Consider the following 17,013-nt stretch of genomic DNA (forward strand, 5'->3'; position numbering starts at 1 on the left):
ACAGTCCAAAAGAATGCAGTAGGTTCATTTGACATCCTAAATTTCCCAAATGTGTGAATGAGAGAATCATTGCACTGCCTTGGGTTAAACCCTGACCCCCACCCAATTTCAATGGGCTCCTTTTACCCTGACCGATGGATATATGATAAGAATGAATGAATGAGTGTGCAAATATATGCATTGAAACTATTTTTTTTTTAAAATCCTATAACACTACCAACAGAAACTACTTAATTGAAATCCCCCAAATAAATAAGCATACCGGTAATTAGAAATTTAGATATGCATGTATGCATGTGTGATACATACATATATTGTATATACTGTACATAAGATAAGAATCCCAATTGGGGATGTTCGAGTGCCACAGCTGCTAAGGGCAAGGGGACAGGTATCAAAAGGGATTAAAAAGGACAGACAAAAACAAATAAAATTATAGAAATATATAAAAACTGCTACACAAGATCAGGAATGTTATACATATGCAAGTCATTCATCACATAAATCTTAGAAATTGTTATATATAGCTGTTCGATTATTGTTAGATATATTGTTGTATGTATTCCTTCGGGAAGCATTCCTTTGTTTCGTATTGATGTCTTGGTTGTCCTGGTGTTGGTGGTTTCATACTTGTCTCACAGTTCGAGCTATTACTTGGTCGTCTTAGTTTCTTATCATTGGATTTCTGTTTCCCTTTTATCCTCATATGAAAAATGGTGCTCGAGACCTTGCTAGTCAGCCAGTTGAGTCAAGACAGACATGAAGCAAAGTTCCATCATAATTTGCCTGAAATTTTAATTTCAGGGTCTGAAAAAAAATGATGCTGATGCTTCACTCCCACTTTTATTACAAAGGTTTTTTCACTCTCTGGATCCAAATCCTAGGATCCAAGGACTGCGCACACCAAGGGAAAGGTTAAAAAAATGTCTGCCGATAAACTGAAGAGATTTCTTTCCCTTAATGATTTTTGGGAATTTTTGTATTTGTAGAAATTTAATATATCTGTAGTTTTACAATATTTTTGTCATAGGGTTGTTTTATTGGGGAATAGATTATCATTATTTATCAATTTATGTTATAAATATGTATTATATATGTATGCATGACATATATAATTAATTTAAAGTTTTCATCTTGTAAAGCTCTTGGGTAAAAGTGATCATATGAATATGCAAAAAGCATTTTGAAACAACTTAAAGAAATTAGGTTATTTATATTTGTTTTTATTTTGTAATGACTTAAACTCTTCCTACTCCATGCTACCTGACTTCTACTTTTGACTGTGGGATTTGTGTTTTTAACACACAAAATCTTCTCAAAACATGCACTTAACTATTCCCATTCTTAGAGCCGTAGTTGACAGGACGCTGACTGCCAAACTATATGGACGAGCGAAAAGGCCCATTTGTGGTGTCTCTTGTTCCCCGAGGCAAAGGCTGAGAGGTTTTACTGGTAAACAAAAGTGGCAGAGCGAGAAGAGTCTCTCTTACCGTGTTTGCTGTGGGAGAGAAGACGCTCCGGTAGGCAGGAGCTGATAGAAAAGCCATTTGTGTCTGGCCCTCCTCTCCGCTGTCTCACATGGCTGAGACGAGGAAGAAAGAGACCCATCTGCTGTCACATCTGATTGTCGCCACCGGCCTGTGTTCCTCCCTTTGCAGTGGTGTGTGGAAGAAAAAAAAAATGCCATCTTGCTCGGAGTGACGCGGCAGACCCTCAGCCCCGGCCCTGAGGATGGATTTATGAACGTTGGCCTTCATCTTGCTCCTCTTTTATGCAAAGTTAATCAGTAGCCCGGTGGGGTTTTGGGGGAGGGTGGTGGACTCCACTGTAATTAATCATGTAATTTTCGAAACAAGCAAACAAGAAAAGGCTGCAACATAATCAGCTCCTCCTGGTTCCTGCTCCTCCATCACCACCTTGTTTTCACTCCTCCGTGGCTGCTGTGTTTATCATTCCCTCGGAAGAATGACAAGATTGTTTGTGAAATGTTTAAGATTGATTTCCAAAATTGGATGTTTCTCTCTATTTTTTTTTTAATGAAACAGCATAACTACAAATCCTACTTTATTGCCCAACCATGGACTCAGCCTTCAACACTGGTCTGAAAATTCGGGGTGATTCAAGATCACCATGAATATAACTCTTATACTCTTACTCTCGCCATGACTATAACTCTCTGTGTTAGCGAGACCACTTTGAAATGTGCGTGCGTGCGTGTGTGCGTGTCACACACCAACAGCATCGGTACAAAGCAGCCGATGAGGGGAGATGAGAGCAAGCGGAGGGTCACTGGAGCTTTCATTGATAAAACTCACAAGGGAGCTCATCACACACTGAAACATATACGCTGTGCACACGTCACACACGCACACACACACGCACCATACAGCCACACTGCACGCAGAGGCAGAGGCTTTTCTGTTCCGCTGTGAAAGAGTAAAGTAAAATGCCTCCTTTGGCGTTTCGTGCCTCACTTTGTAGCACGAACCAACACCAGAATCTGTTCTCCGAAGTTCTGTAGCTAATACCAGAGCTAAAGGTTTTAGCTTTGATTCAAAAGTGTGTGTGTGTGTGTGTGGGTGTGTGCGTGTGCGTGTGTGTGTGGACTCCCATTCGAGTCATTCATTAATACATCTACTCTTCCATGCACTCAAGCTACCCATACATTAGAAGGCTTTGAAAAGATTTGGAAAAGACTCGTGGAAAACTATCACAAGACCTCACATCTAATAACAATTTTTTAATAATAGTTTATCCTTTATTAACCTCTTGTGGGGAAATTTGTTCTCTGCCATTAATCGATCATGGATGACCCATGAGCAGTAGGCTCATGCCGTCCACCAGCACAAGGGGAACAGTTAGGGTTCAGTGTCTTGCTCAACAACTCATCGACACACTAGGAGGAGCGGGGAATCGAACCAGGAATGTTCGGCTTCAAACTGAACACTCCGGCTTAGCAGAAGTCTCAGCCTACAGGCTGGGCTGAGACTGAGATTTCACAAAGACTAAATCCTACAGGATCACTATTTACAATACTACATCTCTCAGTAATTTTTCCCCACCACGCAATGTTACTGGGTATTTGCAGAGCCTCTGCTATTTTAGTCCATCGCTTTTCCTTACACACTTGGTCGTGATCCATTGGAGAGTTGATGTCGTACAAGCTGAGCTGTTCTGCCCACAGCTCCGCCATCTGCTCGTCTTTCTGGACAGTCCATATTGATCAGCTCCCCCTTAGCCTTTCAGTTGATCCATACCTCAAAGAAATACCATCTCTGCCCGATTGTTTGTCTACAATCTTTCCTGTTTCCGGTTTTGTTCGAGCTCATCTACTGGTTGTTGATTGTGTTACGTCAAAAGACTGAAAGACATGCAATAATATCGAATATGTCTAATATTATCGTAAGCCTAAAACGAGGAAAATACTGATAGACAGCTCAGATTACCATCTTATACTTAAGGTCTGAGATTACGGGAGCATGCTGTGACTTTACTTCAGTAAAACTCCTAAAATGTCATTCTATAATTTCTTTTAGTCTGCAACCATGAAAATTGTGGTGTTGGGTTTTGCTTGTTTTGTAGCTGTTGGCTGCTGCTAGTTTTTCCATATTTTTTTGCACAATATTTATCTTTTTCATTTTGTTGATTTCTATGTTTTCCATTACTTTGTTCGCTACTGTTTCTAACCAATAGTCATTACCTAACTAGCTCTACTGCACTGTCCACTTTGTGCTGTGTCAATTAAAATTTAGAGACTATTAAAAGCACATTCTATTATATATATATATATATATATATATACATATATTCATGTTCTTCTATATCACCCCATCCTGAATCAAACTGTAGTGAAGAGCCCCTTTCAAAATAAAAGTTCTAGAGAGGATTGAAAGAGGACTGAAACCTGTGAAATAATATTACTTTGGAGCAGGATGAAGATTCTGCAAGTGCGTCGAAATAGATATTTATTCTGAATTTCTTTTTTTTTTTTGTAATTACTGCCTCACTGATGCAGCACAGTGTCAACCAGTCAGCAGCATTGTGATATAAGTGGAAAGAACAAGAGACTAGAGTGGAGATTGTCTTGAATGCCCTCTGCTTAAAAAAGCTTTAAAGCATCTCAATAAATACAAAATGAGCAACGATTGAATTTATTTCTTCCACCCCGTTTGAAAATTACGGCACTCGATCACAATGACGCAGTTTGTACTTTTAATTGAACATCGGTTTATCAATGGCCTGACTTTTGGACCAATCTGCAGCCCCTTGCTCTTTAGAGAGTGTGTTTGTGTTTGATTCAATATGTGCAGAGCTGTAAATATCAAACACATTTGCGAAACACCGGTAACGATGATTCATGCTGAGGATCTTGTGGAGGATTTGACAGGGCAATGCAGCCCCCAGCTGTTAGATTATGTGTGTTGGATTTTTCCAAATGGTGTTTTATGCAATGGCGCAATTAAAAGATCCCTGCAAATTACAAATCGGTATGAATGTGTTGCAACAGTAAAAGCTGCGGGATGTCACTTTGCTTCTGTTCTTTTTCAAGAAGTACATTTTTCAGACATTCATTCAGAACCATGACACCAGCATCCATCTGTCTTTCATTCCAGAGAAGCTCTTTGAAAATTGCCATTTTAACCACACGAAACGTTCGTTAATGAGAATGACCGTTTGAGCAAAACTTTTTCAAACTGTAACGTCTCGCACTAGAATGCATTTGAAAATGAGTAAATATCAGATTGATCCTTTAAAACATACTACACAATGTTATATGTATGTTACAAGTGCTAAAGTAAAATAACTTTAACTGGGACAAGTACTTCTTGTCCTGATTTCAATGATTAGAGCATAAATGCTTATTTCTACTAAATGCATTGTGGGAATTTATTGAACGTGGATAATAAAATGTTTATAACAAATGCTTGCGTGTGGTAAAACTCCTCCGAGGAGATGATGATCTGTGATCCCTTCGTGTCGGCTGTTGAAAAATTCCCCAGTTTTTTTGCTGAGTCACTGCCACTTTCTCAGGATCTCCTTTCCGACTCTCCAGCTCTCCTTTATCTCCATGCAGCTGGTTTTGTATCTTTCACTTTCTTCACAACAAACACATTCTGTTTCTTTTAATTCTTTTTTCTGCCACTCGACCCCTTTTTGTCTCTCCAAAACTCCTTTTCTTCATCTCCCTCTGCCATCCTCCTTCCCGCCCGCGGACGAAGATTCTGTGATTGATAATCCGGCAAAATAAGATTTCCCCGCGACTCTGCCTCAGCCTTGGCCTAAGACAGGCTGGCCGTTGAAATATGTCCCGACTGAAATGGACTATCGTGAATTACATGCACGCAATTTCTTTTAATCCTGCTGGGCACCTGTACCGGGATTTACAATTCACATAATTAGCTTTAGGGGGAAATCTTGGAGCAATGTCTGCTGAGCTTTGGATTTTAGTCGGTCACATTGGTTCTGGAAATGATAAGCAATAAACTAATAATATTCACACATCTCAACTGTGTAATTTGAATATATAAGCTTTTTTTCTAAGTCTCCTTTTTTCTGCATTGTCATTGCAGCTGTTCAAGAACAAAGCACTGGAGCTCGGAGAGAAGCTGCTTCCCGCCTTCAATACGCCGACAGGAATCCCCAGAGGGGTCATCAACCTGGGGAGGTGAGTCTCAAGCAGGCTGTCGTTGCCCCTGATCAGACGAGACATTCTGCACACACTCGTTCACACCCCGAAGCCAATGCTTGGTTTGGAGAAAAAAAAACCCTCTTCTTCATAATTCTGAAAAAAATATTAAATTCAAGAATCCTCTAATCGAGCGTCTATGTAAAATAATCAGAAGTGACCTATTTAAACCAATTCTATTTATTTGAAAATCAGATGGAATTTACTCTTGAATGTGTAAATTATTGCACAAACAAATTTTTTGATTTGTATATGTGTGAGTAGTAGGGGTCAGTTGACATGGGTACCTTCACTTCAGCGTTTTAACCTGGCACATATGATTGGTTCTTCAGAACCACTAAATTAGGCATCTCATGACAGATTGATATGTTAAAACACTCAGCAGAAGTTAAACACAGTGAATATAATCGATGTGATTTTTTTTTTCTCCAAAAATAAATTAATCAGTACAAATGATCTTTTAAATGTTCCTTTTTTTTTTGTATTTTATTTAATTATTTCGTTATTTGTAGCCCATTAGATTCACTATTTAACTGAGCTGAAACAATTGAGCTTTATAGGGACAATGACATTTGATGAGACTTAATAAACATTTTTTTAGAATCACATGAATAATATTTGCATTCTTAAAATTGACTTAATCTGTTCTGAATCATTAACCGCCTAATGTCAAGGCTTAACTGACACAGTGCCTCAAAAGAAAACGATAGGCTCCTGTGTTGAGAGCAAGCAGATTTGCAGGACGGTGAACTAAGAATAAACATTCGAGTGGCAATCACAGGTTTGTGTTTCCCGAACATTAAACTTCACCAGCCATCGACCAGGGATTCAAATACAGTGCAATTCAGAAATATAGAGATTTTTTGGTCAAAAGTACTGCTTTATATCTTGTCTATTGGTAGATCAACTAACAGTAGAAAAAGACATTCATTCAAATTTGGCAGGTATTTTGTTGAGATTCATTCATTTTAAAGCAACCGCTGTATCCAGGGGCATTTTAGTTTCTAAAGGCAAAGAGAAAGAGGTGATTTAGACTACAGGTTACTAATGATATATTCTTTATTATATCAAATCCAACAACTTGAAAGACACTTTAACTTTTTTTAGATCATTTCCTGCGAATTTGTAGCTTCTATATTTGTGATGACAAGTATAAGTTTTCAGCTTATTTTTAAATTTTCAAACCTATGTTAAATAGGTTTTACCATTTTTTAGGAATCAGAATTCATTAATTCTTTACCTGATTTTGAAGGATTTTAGGCTCACTGATTTCCAGATGATTGATGTCAAATTTAGCTCATTCTTAACTTATTTTACTTGATTTATTAACAGCTTTCATGGCTAATTTTTCCCCTTTAATTTCAGGCAAATGTAAGCATAACATGTTTTCATTATATGAAATCAAGAGCCAATTTACCAAAAAAATTAAACAAATGGTATGACTATTTAAGAAATCAAATTAAAGCATGAAATTATGTTTTTCACACAATAACAGTATTTAGTAATACAGGATCCAGGATTCATCACCACAGTTCTCTGTTAACCCTAATTTTGATGATTATAGTCTTTGCAAAAATGAAAAAGACTAGATAAAACGTAAAAATATACACTGTCTGGCATCTATTTAATTCACCTGCTTCCATATACCCAGGCAGCCACCTGGTTAAATGCCGCATTATTTAATAACCTTCTGCACTTCATTTCCATGACATGGCCGCCCTGAGCTTCTGGCGCAGATGGCAAGGAGGAACCAGGCTGCCCGTAGTTTGGTCATGTGGGGTGATAGGATCTTGAAAAAAATTGAAATACACTCACACACACTCAACAACTGAGTATGTGGAAATATCTAGTCCCTCCAAACTCCACCTGCAGCCCATTTGTGGGCAGTTTTTTTTTCTCGATACTGCATTATCATATGTTCTGTGTCGTATTTTGACTCCTCTCCGCAACACTAAGCACATCCACTCTCATGTCATTGCATGGTTGGACGTACTCTCACGCTGAGTCTCTTTTATTTAGTGAGTGTATGAAACTCTTAACCTCAATAGTCCTTTTTATTCCATTTTTTTCTTCTGTTCCTTTTAGGTTTATTTTCACACAGCATTGAAAACTCCTGTGATTTGTTCTTGTTACTCCTGTCTCACTGTGTATGGTGATGCTCGCACAGTTTGACAGAAGGGGGCGTTTTGCATAGAAAAGTCTGTTTATTCTGCTCTTTACACTTACTGAAGTACATTGTTGACAGGTGAAACCTTTTAGTGTCCTTGAGACACGTGTGTGAAAATGTTTGCAAATATATGAATTTTTTTTTCCATGAGGAACAATTTGGGATTATGATTTTATCTTATCCATTTATTTATTTTTTATTTCATTTTATTTTAATTCTATTTTATTGCATCATCACAAAGCTTGACCAAATGCAAATGGAACCAAACCATTTACTGTCCCTACAGTAAAGTTGGGCCATGTTTCATTGTTTTACATTACGTCATCTTATTATGTCATCATATTATGTCATCATATTATGTGATTCATATTATGTCATTTCTATCACTCACTTAAAGGGTGAGCGATAGAAATGAAAGAACAGATCTTTCTTGATCCACCTTTAAGAGTGAGGTTAAACATTTTGGGAAATTGTGTTTGCAGTGATCCTGGCATTCAGATGTAGATAAAAAGATGTTTTTTTTTTTCCTCTCTATCAATAATTGCTAATAATATACAAGCATCTTTAAATCCAATCCACATTTGTATAATCATTCACCATCTTAATAGGGAATTTGTAATTTTCATAGTAAATACAGCTGGAACTATTTTCTTGTCAAATTGCCAGGCTCACTGATGATGTCATACAGGTCTCAGTCAATAGATGTTTTGCTGAAATAGGATGGAAATGATCGATTTTCAAAACATCCCATGTAATGGCATCGTGGATCTGGTTCTTTTAAAAATGTGACATCTGTATTTTCACATTCAAGTTGAATTTCCACGAAGCCCTGGCCAATAATGAGAAAATCCCAAAAATTATCATGACAAATCCCATAAATGATGACCGTTTTACAGTCATTCAGTTTAATACTTAATCGTACATCGATAGTACAAGTCGTATTCAGGGTTTTATTAATTTTCTGCAGCCCATCATACATGTTATAGGATACAGATTTCCATGACATTTGACATCCTATTTCATGCTTGATTGCCATGGAATAGCTGACATATAAATGGCTACGAGCCACTGCCGCTGCCATCCTGCACCCACCTCCGATCTTCTTCAAAAAGCATGACCCCTCCCCCAACATTTAATGGCTGCTGTCTCCTGAGCAGTTTTCATCGGCGTCCCCAGCCACCATCTTTCTCTTCTTAAGAAATGTCAGCCCAAGCCATGACGAGATGTCCGGTCTCGCACACGGCCCCGTGGGTTTGTGGATGGGTTTGTGTTCATGCACAACAAGATTTTCCTGAGTGACTTTAGAAAAAAAGTTGTATTTATGAGACCCACAACAGGTAAAGTGATGCAGAAAAGACATCAACAACCTGAAAGAGTTTTCATTGAATTATTTCAGCTTATTTTACTTGTCGGCTCTCACTGGCACGAACCTGTAAAAGGAAAAAAAAAAAGAGGGAAATCTACAATTTTTTTTTTTGCTGGAAAGAGATTAGATGCTGTGATTTGTATGGGTTTTATAAAAAAAAAAAAAACATAACGGCATTTCTTTTTGTGTCTCTGTCCTAAAGATCTCACGGTGTCCTGTGATCCTCTCTGAGCCCTGTGCTGTGAGGCGTGGGGTTCCACAGGGTTCTGTTCTGGGTCTGCTGCTGCTGTTTTTTGACTTTTCATAGCATCACGGAGCAAGATTATGTGCTCATTACAAATCAACTCTCTATGCAGACAATCTGCAGTCTTATAATGCCATGAACCAAGGATGGATCAAACACAATCGTATGTGTCTGAATGTCAACTGAGCTCCCAAGTTGTCTTTGTCCAAGGTCTGAAATTGACACCGATACTTCGGCGAGAGGACCTTTTCTTTTCCTGCACCAACACTGTGGTTGACATGAGGCACGCCTGCTTTGTTGACTCTTTACAGTAATTCTGAAAACCAACTTGTCTACCGCTTGACAGGAGTCCTGTATGGAGTTTGCATGTTCTCCCTCGTTGCTTTCCTCTGGGTTCTCCAGTTTCCTCCCATAGCCCAAAAACATGGAGGAGGTTCAATAGTTGCTTCTAACTTCATTAAGTTCCTCACTCCTCAACAGCTTGAATAAGTCAATTGAATGTGTGTCTGTTTACCCTTGTTATCTGTACATCACTTTGATGGAAAGTGCTACATATGTATATCTGTTCGCTTTTTGAGATTTCTCAAAGTAAACATTTGGATTCATTTAATCTAGGATGAAGTAATCCTGAGTGTCGCAGGCCTCCATCATAACCACCTGTGCCATTGTTCACATATGCTGTCGATACTTGATGGCTTTTATTTCACTGTGGTGTTGTAAAAGGGGTTGGAGAAATCCAGCTGTGGAACTGAGTCGTGCTCGGCTGTGCTCTCTGTTGCAGTGGCACCAGCTGGAGTTGGGGCTGGGCGTCAGCTGGGAGCAGCATATTGGCCGAGTTTGGGACCCTCCACCTGGAATTTGTCCATCTGACCGAACTCTCCAACAATCCCATCTACAAAGAGAAGGTGCTGTTGCTTGACTAAACAACTGTTCATGATGTTGAGTCGTTCATGATGTTTGAGCAATTCATGGATATCATATATTGAATATTATCTGATTATAACACCGCAATAGGGAATTTCTTCCCTCAGCCGCAGGGAATCTTCAATCTTTGTAGTTACTGCAAATAGTTAAGACAATTCATATTTCATTATATTTCTTATTCTTCCTCCTTTCTACTATTATCTATTACTGTTTTTTTTTTAACTTGAAACTCTGGCACAACAATTTCCTTTGGGATTAATAAAGTTGTTCTCATCTCATCTCAATACATTTTGTTGGTGTCACAATTGTGATGTGTAACTTTATAGATACAGATCATTCCTGTGTTTTTATTCTGTTTTTTTTGTCTCGAACATTATATGACAGCACTGTTTTCATCTTCTTCTTTCGGCTTTTCCCGTCAGGGGTTGCCACAGCAAGTCAACTTTCTCCATCTAACCCTATTCTCTGTATCCTCCTCTTGTTTTCATAATGTCACAAAATGCTGCGAGAACACTAACATAAAATGGTGTAAAAAAGTGATGGCAAGAATTAACAGTAAAATTAGAATTAATTTTATTATGACCTAAAAGTCATAAGAAAGATATTGTCTATGTAATAACAAGAAAATGCCTACATATCAGCTGAATGTACACTAAAAGTGGAATAAACCATCTCTTCACTTACATTTACCTGAATACTTTTATGTATCATCAGTCTGATAATGATGTTTGCTCACTTAATGACACAGAGCAATATTAAAGATGGGACTTCTGAATACTGGGATTTGAAACCTTTTCCAGTCTTAATTTTTGACTTCCTGATGTCTTCCAAATGCTTTCTGCCAGTTGGAAGGAGGAGATGATGCATATGACACTATAAACCTCTATAGATATTTGTATTCTGCTGTTTGCAGGTGATGAACATCAGGAAACTGTTGAACAAAATAGAAAAGCCCCATGGCCTCTATCCCAACTTCCTCAGTCCAGTCAGCGGCAACTGGGTCCAACGTAAGTGTGAACTTCTCTGCATCGCTACTCCGTGCGAGACACCCTTGAACCTGCCAGGGCGACATGCGCCCCAAGCCTCACTATAATGCCGATCAGAAAGTGCGTCTTGAAGTTAATTCAAATTCTGTTCAACAGTGGTTGGACTGCAAAGAGGGTTGTTGGCTCTGAACCTTATCGTGCATATGAAATGAACATATGAAATATCAGAGAAATTCAGAAAATGAATTTTGTGTTCCTTTATCACAATGTTAAGCGGCAAATTTTACTCCACATACAGTTTTATGGAGTAGAATTCTTCCTTTCCCGCAGCTTCAATTTCTAATAATTTATCATGGCTTTGCTAATTTTGGACAGTTGTACGAAATTGATTAGAGGAAGAACTTAATAGTGCAAAAAGCATTTTTTAGGTCCAACACCCCACCGTCTATTTCCATCTCCAACCAGAAGATATTCCGAAAATTCCCATTCTCAAATACCCTTTTTGGACTGCGTGTCCTTTCCACTTTTCATTTCCAAACTTTGTCTTATTAATGCGTTGTCCTCGATTCCCGCTTCAAACTTGGTGTGTCCAAAACGTCACAGTGCATCAAGTTCATTTTACATCTCTGCTCATTGTCCTCCCCTCAGACCAGGAGTCACCTGAAGTGTCAGAGCTCATAGCTGCTCGCCCGTGTCAGCCAGCCATCCATCAGTTTCTTCTCATTTCTAATATAAAGCTCGTAGGCAGCAGTGACAGGCTGGCTCCCCTTGCTCTCGGTTATTAAAATGATAATGAATTCAATTACTTCAGGAAATTGGATCTTTCCGATTTACCTGAAAAGAGCTGAAAATAATCGGGGGATAAGAGGAGGCTGAGACAGACAAGTTAGTAATTTTTCAAGATTACAAAGGCTAATTGTTGTGGGTGAGCGTGAACTGAAGCACAACTGTATGTTATTCAACAATAAGAGGAAAGAAGTGCCCCCCCCACCCCAGCACCGCACACCCAACCCTGAGAGGGACCCCTGATGCAGCAGCTGAATGTAATCCTATCCCTTTCAGAATCTGAAATAAGAACTATCAATTTCTCCATAAACGCTGGTTGAAGCCCCCTAATTCTAGATTCAGAGTATTTGCAAATGTCCCTCCACAGTTTGCAACAGGATTAGATCCATAGTACCGATATATATGGAGTGTCCTGGGTGATATTCCATATTTGAGTATTTTGCTGTGATCAAAATGATTCAAGTGAAATGGAACAATAAATCCAAGATTGATTTAGCGAATTGTTACAGTTAAGAATTGGACAATTTCAATACTATAAGTAATAACATTATAAGAAACCCAAGACCTATATGAATGAATGCTGACTTATTTATGTAGTAAATGCCTATATTTCGGCACCGTACCACCTTCAAGTAATGTGAATTAATTTCCAAAAAATGACTGAGAAATCTCTCCCTCCTCATCCCTTCTCAGATCATGTCTCCATCGGTGGCCTCGGGGACAGTTTCTACGAGTATCTGATAAAGTCCTATCTGATGTCAGACAAGACGGACGAAGACGCAAAGAAGATGTACTACAGCGCACTGGAGGTATGGAAATGATCCTCTTACATTAGTCGCCCACATTTATTCAGGGAAAGATACTTCAGATGAAATGCTAATGGCACTGATCATTTACATAAACCTTTAATCAAACACAGAATACAAATAAAAGGAGAACAGTGTCTGCTGACAACAAGGGGACGTTGTGAATTTATTTTCTGGAAAGAATCCGCGTTCATCTTGTTTTGAGGAGATCCATGAACACGATGGCGTTGGCTTTCTCTAATGCAAAATCCAATTATTCCTCATCTCTGACGAAACCTGCTCAAGGGCCACATGAGAATTTGAAAAATATATATATATTTTTTTTTTTTCTCATCAAGGCTGTAATAAGCCCTGTGGCTGTGGTGGAGGAAGGTCGCCATCCTTCCAGCCTCCACCTCCTTCATGTAAGCAGCCGGTGTGAATGAACACAAACCAATACTGAAGAGGATAAGATACCTCAAACGCTGCCCTTAATTTCACATCGCAACTGTGATTATCCTGAATTGGATATAAAGGACTCAACTTAAATTCATTCAAAAAGGAATAAAATGTTGAGCATTTTATTTTCACTTCTCTCAGTTTTGTTTAAATTTGTCTTGTTGATCATGAATTAAAAATAAAGGAGTAACGAGTACAGTCTTCTAAAAGGGATTATGGATTTATTTTACAGTAGAACAACAAGTATAAATATATTTATTTCAAAGCCTGACGGTCTCGCAGTGTTTATGTGCGATAAAGACAGCTAACTCTTCATCTTTCAGTCATCACAGTGTTTCTCACTGATGTTGCAACACAGAGTTCTAAATGCGAAAATGGTGAACAAAACTTCTCCTTTCAGCTTTTCCCCTCAGGGGTCGTCACAGCAAATCAACCTTCTCCATCTAACCCTATTCTCTGCGTTCTCCTCTCTCACTATCCTCCTCTGTACATGACCAACCCATCTCAGTCTGGCTTCTGTGACCTTCTCTCCAAAACATCTAACATGACGCCATTCCTCTGATAGACTCATTCCTGAGCCTATCCATCCTGGTCACTCCCAAAGAGAACCTTAGCATCTTCATCTCTGCGACCTCTAGCTCTGCCTGCTGTCTTTTCATCATTGTAATTGTTCATCGCCGGTCTCACCACTCTCTTGTACACCTTTCCTTTCATCCTAGCTGATAGTCTTCTATCGCATCGTTCCCCTGACACTTTTCTCCACCCATTCCAACCTGCTTGAACCCGTCTCTTCACCTCTTTTCCACTCCCTCCGCTGCTCTGGACTGTTGACCCCCAAGTACCTGAAATACTCTGTCTTGTTGCGATATTGATATATTACAATTTTAAATTATAGATGTAGATGTTTTTTTTCTTTCCTTTTCTTCAATAGCAAGATCAGATCGGGTCTTTTTCTTTCACTGCTGCTAGGTTGAAAAAACCCACATGTGATAGTAACAAGTCGCAAATAAACAAAGTATGGGGGAAAAAAATTGAAAAACAAAATGTCCTCAAATTGGGACAAAAGGTCTGGAGTGGTTTTAAACAGCTTTTAGATGCGTCATCGCCACCTTCTGACAACAGCGATGCACTGCTGCAAGAAGATTCACCTGAAGAACTGTCTTAAAATATCAACTTCCTATATTATAATGATGAATCAAATGTATAAAAAAAGCATTAAGACTTTTAATCATCTGGCACAGATATTTTTTTTGAGATATGGCACTTTTATTTCAATGAAGTTGCTAACCATACAGTAAAGTACGGAGTTAAGAGATATATTGTTTCTGGGTAAGAAAAACACACTTGCACAAAAAGAATTAAATCGAACTGCTGACCAATTATACGTCATTCAAACCCTTTGTGTTTAGACATAAAAGTGCGGCAGAGTCAATCGAAATGCAACGAACAGCTTGGGCAGACACCGGCACAGAGCTGGAATTATTTTATTCAGAGCACCACGAGCTGAAGCAGCGTACTTGTTACAGATGTTCTCAGTGGACAGGTCGTAAGGGACATGCAGGAAAGTAAGAAGGAAGATGATATCAAAAAAAAAAAGAGGCCAGGTTCTTGGTGTTGCGTAATGGTATTCGATGGCAAGTGAACTACATCTATCCACAGACTGGAAGTTAAAATGAGAGCACTGACACTCCCGCTAAGTGTTTGTGTACACGAGCACGCACTCATAAAAATAAACTGGAGATAATGTCAGAGAAATAGCACATTCCCTCAGGCTGCAATTACAGGAGCAGACAAAAAAAAGAAAACTGAGACTGCAATTGAGGTTTCCTCAGTTCTCAAAAGGGTCAAACCCGAGGCGTAACTACTAATTACAGATATTGCCCCTCCTCCCGTGAATCAGTATTTGAAAGACCTGGCACTCCCTTGATAGCGCGTTACTTTTCCAGCTATACATTTATAAGTAAATCAAAGGTGAAGGCACTGCACGACTCGTCATGTTTAACAGCAGATTATTACCGGTAATTAAAAACAGAATATAAAATAACACATTTTTCCACTCAGGCTGCCGATGAGCTGGAACACATCAGTCTTCGCCGGGAATAGCTCTGTTCTTCATCAGAATATGGAATATTAGACTATCATATCATTTACATTATTTTTGGTGGTCTGCTTACAACTAGTTGTGAAATAGATCCTTATCTAAAATCTATGCTGACACGTTCCTCAAACTTGGACGACAGTGTGTCCCAGGTGGAAAGAGCGATTATCTTTGAATCAAATGTTCCCAGTTTGATTCCCAAGCTCCTCTGAGCCTGTCGAAGTATTGGTGAGCCGGATACCGAACCCCTAACTTCTGTGTATTAGAATAATTCATCTAAAAACAAGAAAAGTAGTTTGGCTAAAAAAAAAAAGTTAATACCTTGGAAAATGTAAATTCTATGCAGATGACAGTGAAATAATGCAAAATCAGATCTGTGAATGTCTGATTACATGTTTTTTTTGTATTTGAAATTATCTCTTGAACTGTCACACATCAAAGCAGCTCAAAACAAATTTTGAATTGGTGAAACCAGGAAGTCTTCAGTGTTTTAAATCCTGTAGGTTTACACTGTGCTAACTCTATCATAGCTTTCACAATAACTCTGTACTTCCATAAACTGTTGCTATTTTCCCTGCAACAGATTTTGCATTGTGAAGCTTTATTCCAAAATGGGTTCTCCTCTGATTATTTAAAATCATTGCTGATCAAAATTAGGTCAAACTTCTTTGACATATGCAAGTTAAGGCAGGTTTAGTCTCCTGTCCTGGATATCTAGTGAACATAGCATTTCAATGTTTACATTTTACAACAAATTTCAATGTATCGACCAATTCCACAAATTTTGCATCAGAAAGACATAGGGAAGAAGTTAGATTTTTTTTATGGATTAATTACAAGACAAACATTAAATTAGAATTGACTTTGAAACAGTAATGTCAATTGAGTCATGATTTACATTTGGAGATTTCGCAGGCATCAGATCAACTTGAAATCAACACACTTACCGAATATATATATATATACATATATATATATATATATATATATATATATATATATATATATATATATATATATCGCAAGTGTCCAGACACTTGGCTTAAAGCCTGCCTTCAAGCAAATATCAAAACAACAAAGCAGGAGAGAACAGAAATAACCATCAGTTTCAATAGTTTGAGCCACATGAAACTTCTTATCCGTGATACAAACAAATAGATGAAAGAAAACAGATCACATCAGCAGCTGAATGCAGACTGATCTGGTGGAAACTGGGCGTCAGATATCTTGCCAAGGGTTTTTCTACAATACTAGCCTCTATCTCAACACGTCACCATGAGGGTGCTGCAAGGACAAAACACATTCTGCACCCTGATGCATAAATTCTAAATTCCCATAAAAACATGTGCTCGCCTGCTCCGGGTGTTTATTACAAACACTTCATGTAGAGGGGCCATGTGCACACACAGACATCCTTTATATTTACGCATATATTCGGCTGCATAGCAGTGATGTGGCAGAAAATTACATGCAGAGTTTTAATCTCAGTGTTATAATTTCAGCGCATATTTT

At 38.5% G+C, this 17,013-nt stretch overlaps 1 protein-coding gene across 1 annotated transcript in view; it reads left to right on the forward strand.

Moving 5' to 3' along the window:
- The window catches only part of LOC147230343 (mannosyl-oligosaccharide 1,2-alpha-mannosidase IA), a 210,505-nt gene that overhangs the window by 176,048 nt on the left and 17,444 nt on the right, over positions 1 to 17,013 (forward strand). The window contains exons 5-8 of the mRNA XM_086153671.1: positions 5,571 to 5,665; positions 10,245 to 10,368; positions 11,301 to 11,394; positions 12,853 to 12,968. Of these exons, the coding sequence (XP_086009797.1) occupies positions 5,571 to 5,665; positions 10,245 to 10,368; positions 11,301 to 11,394; positions 12,853 to 12,968 (429 nt within the window). The remainder of the gene's footprint in view (positions 1 to 5,570; positions 5,666 to 10,244; positions 10,369 to 11,300; positions 11,395 to 12,852; positions 12,969 to 17,013) is intronic.

The sequence above is a fragment of the Fistularia commersonii genome, chromosome 10 (assembly GCF_037954325.1).
Source record: "Fistularia commersonii isolate RoL2024-O1a breed Wild chromosome 10, RoL_Fcom_v1.0, whole genome shotgun sequence".
Taxonomy (NCBI): domain Eukaryota; kingdom Metazoa; phylum Chordata; class Actinopteri; order Syngnathiformes; family Fistulariidae; genus Fistularia; species Fistularia commersonii.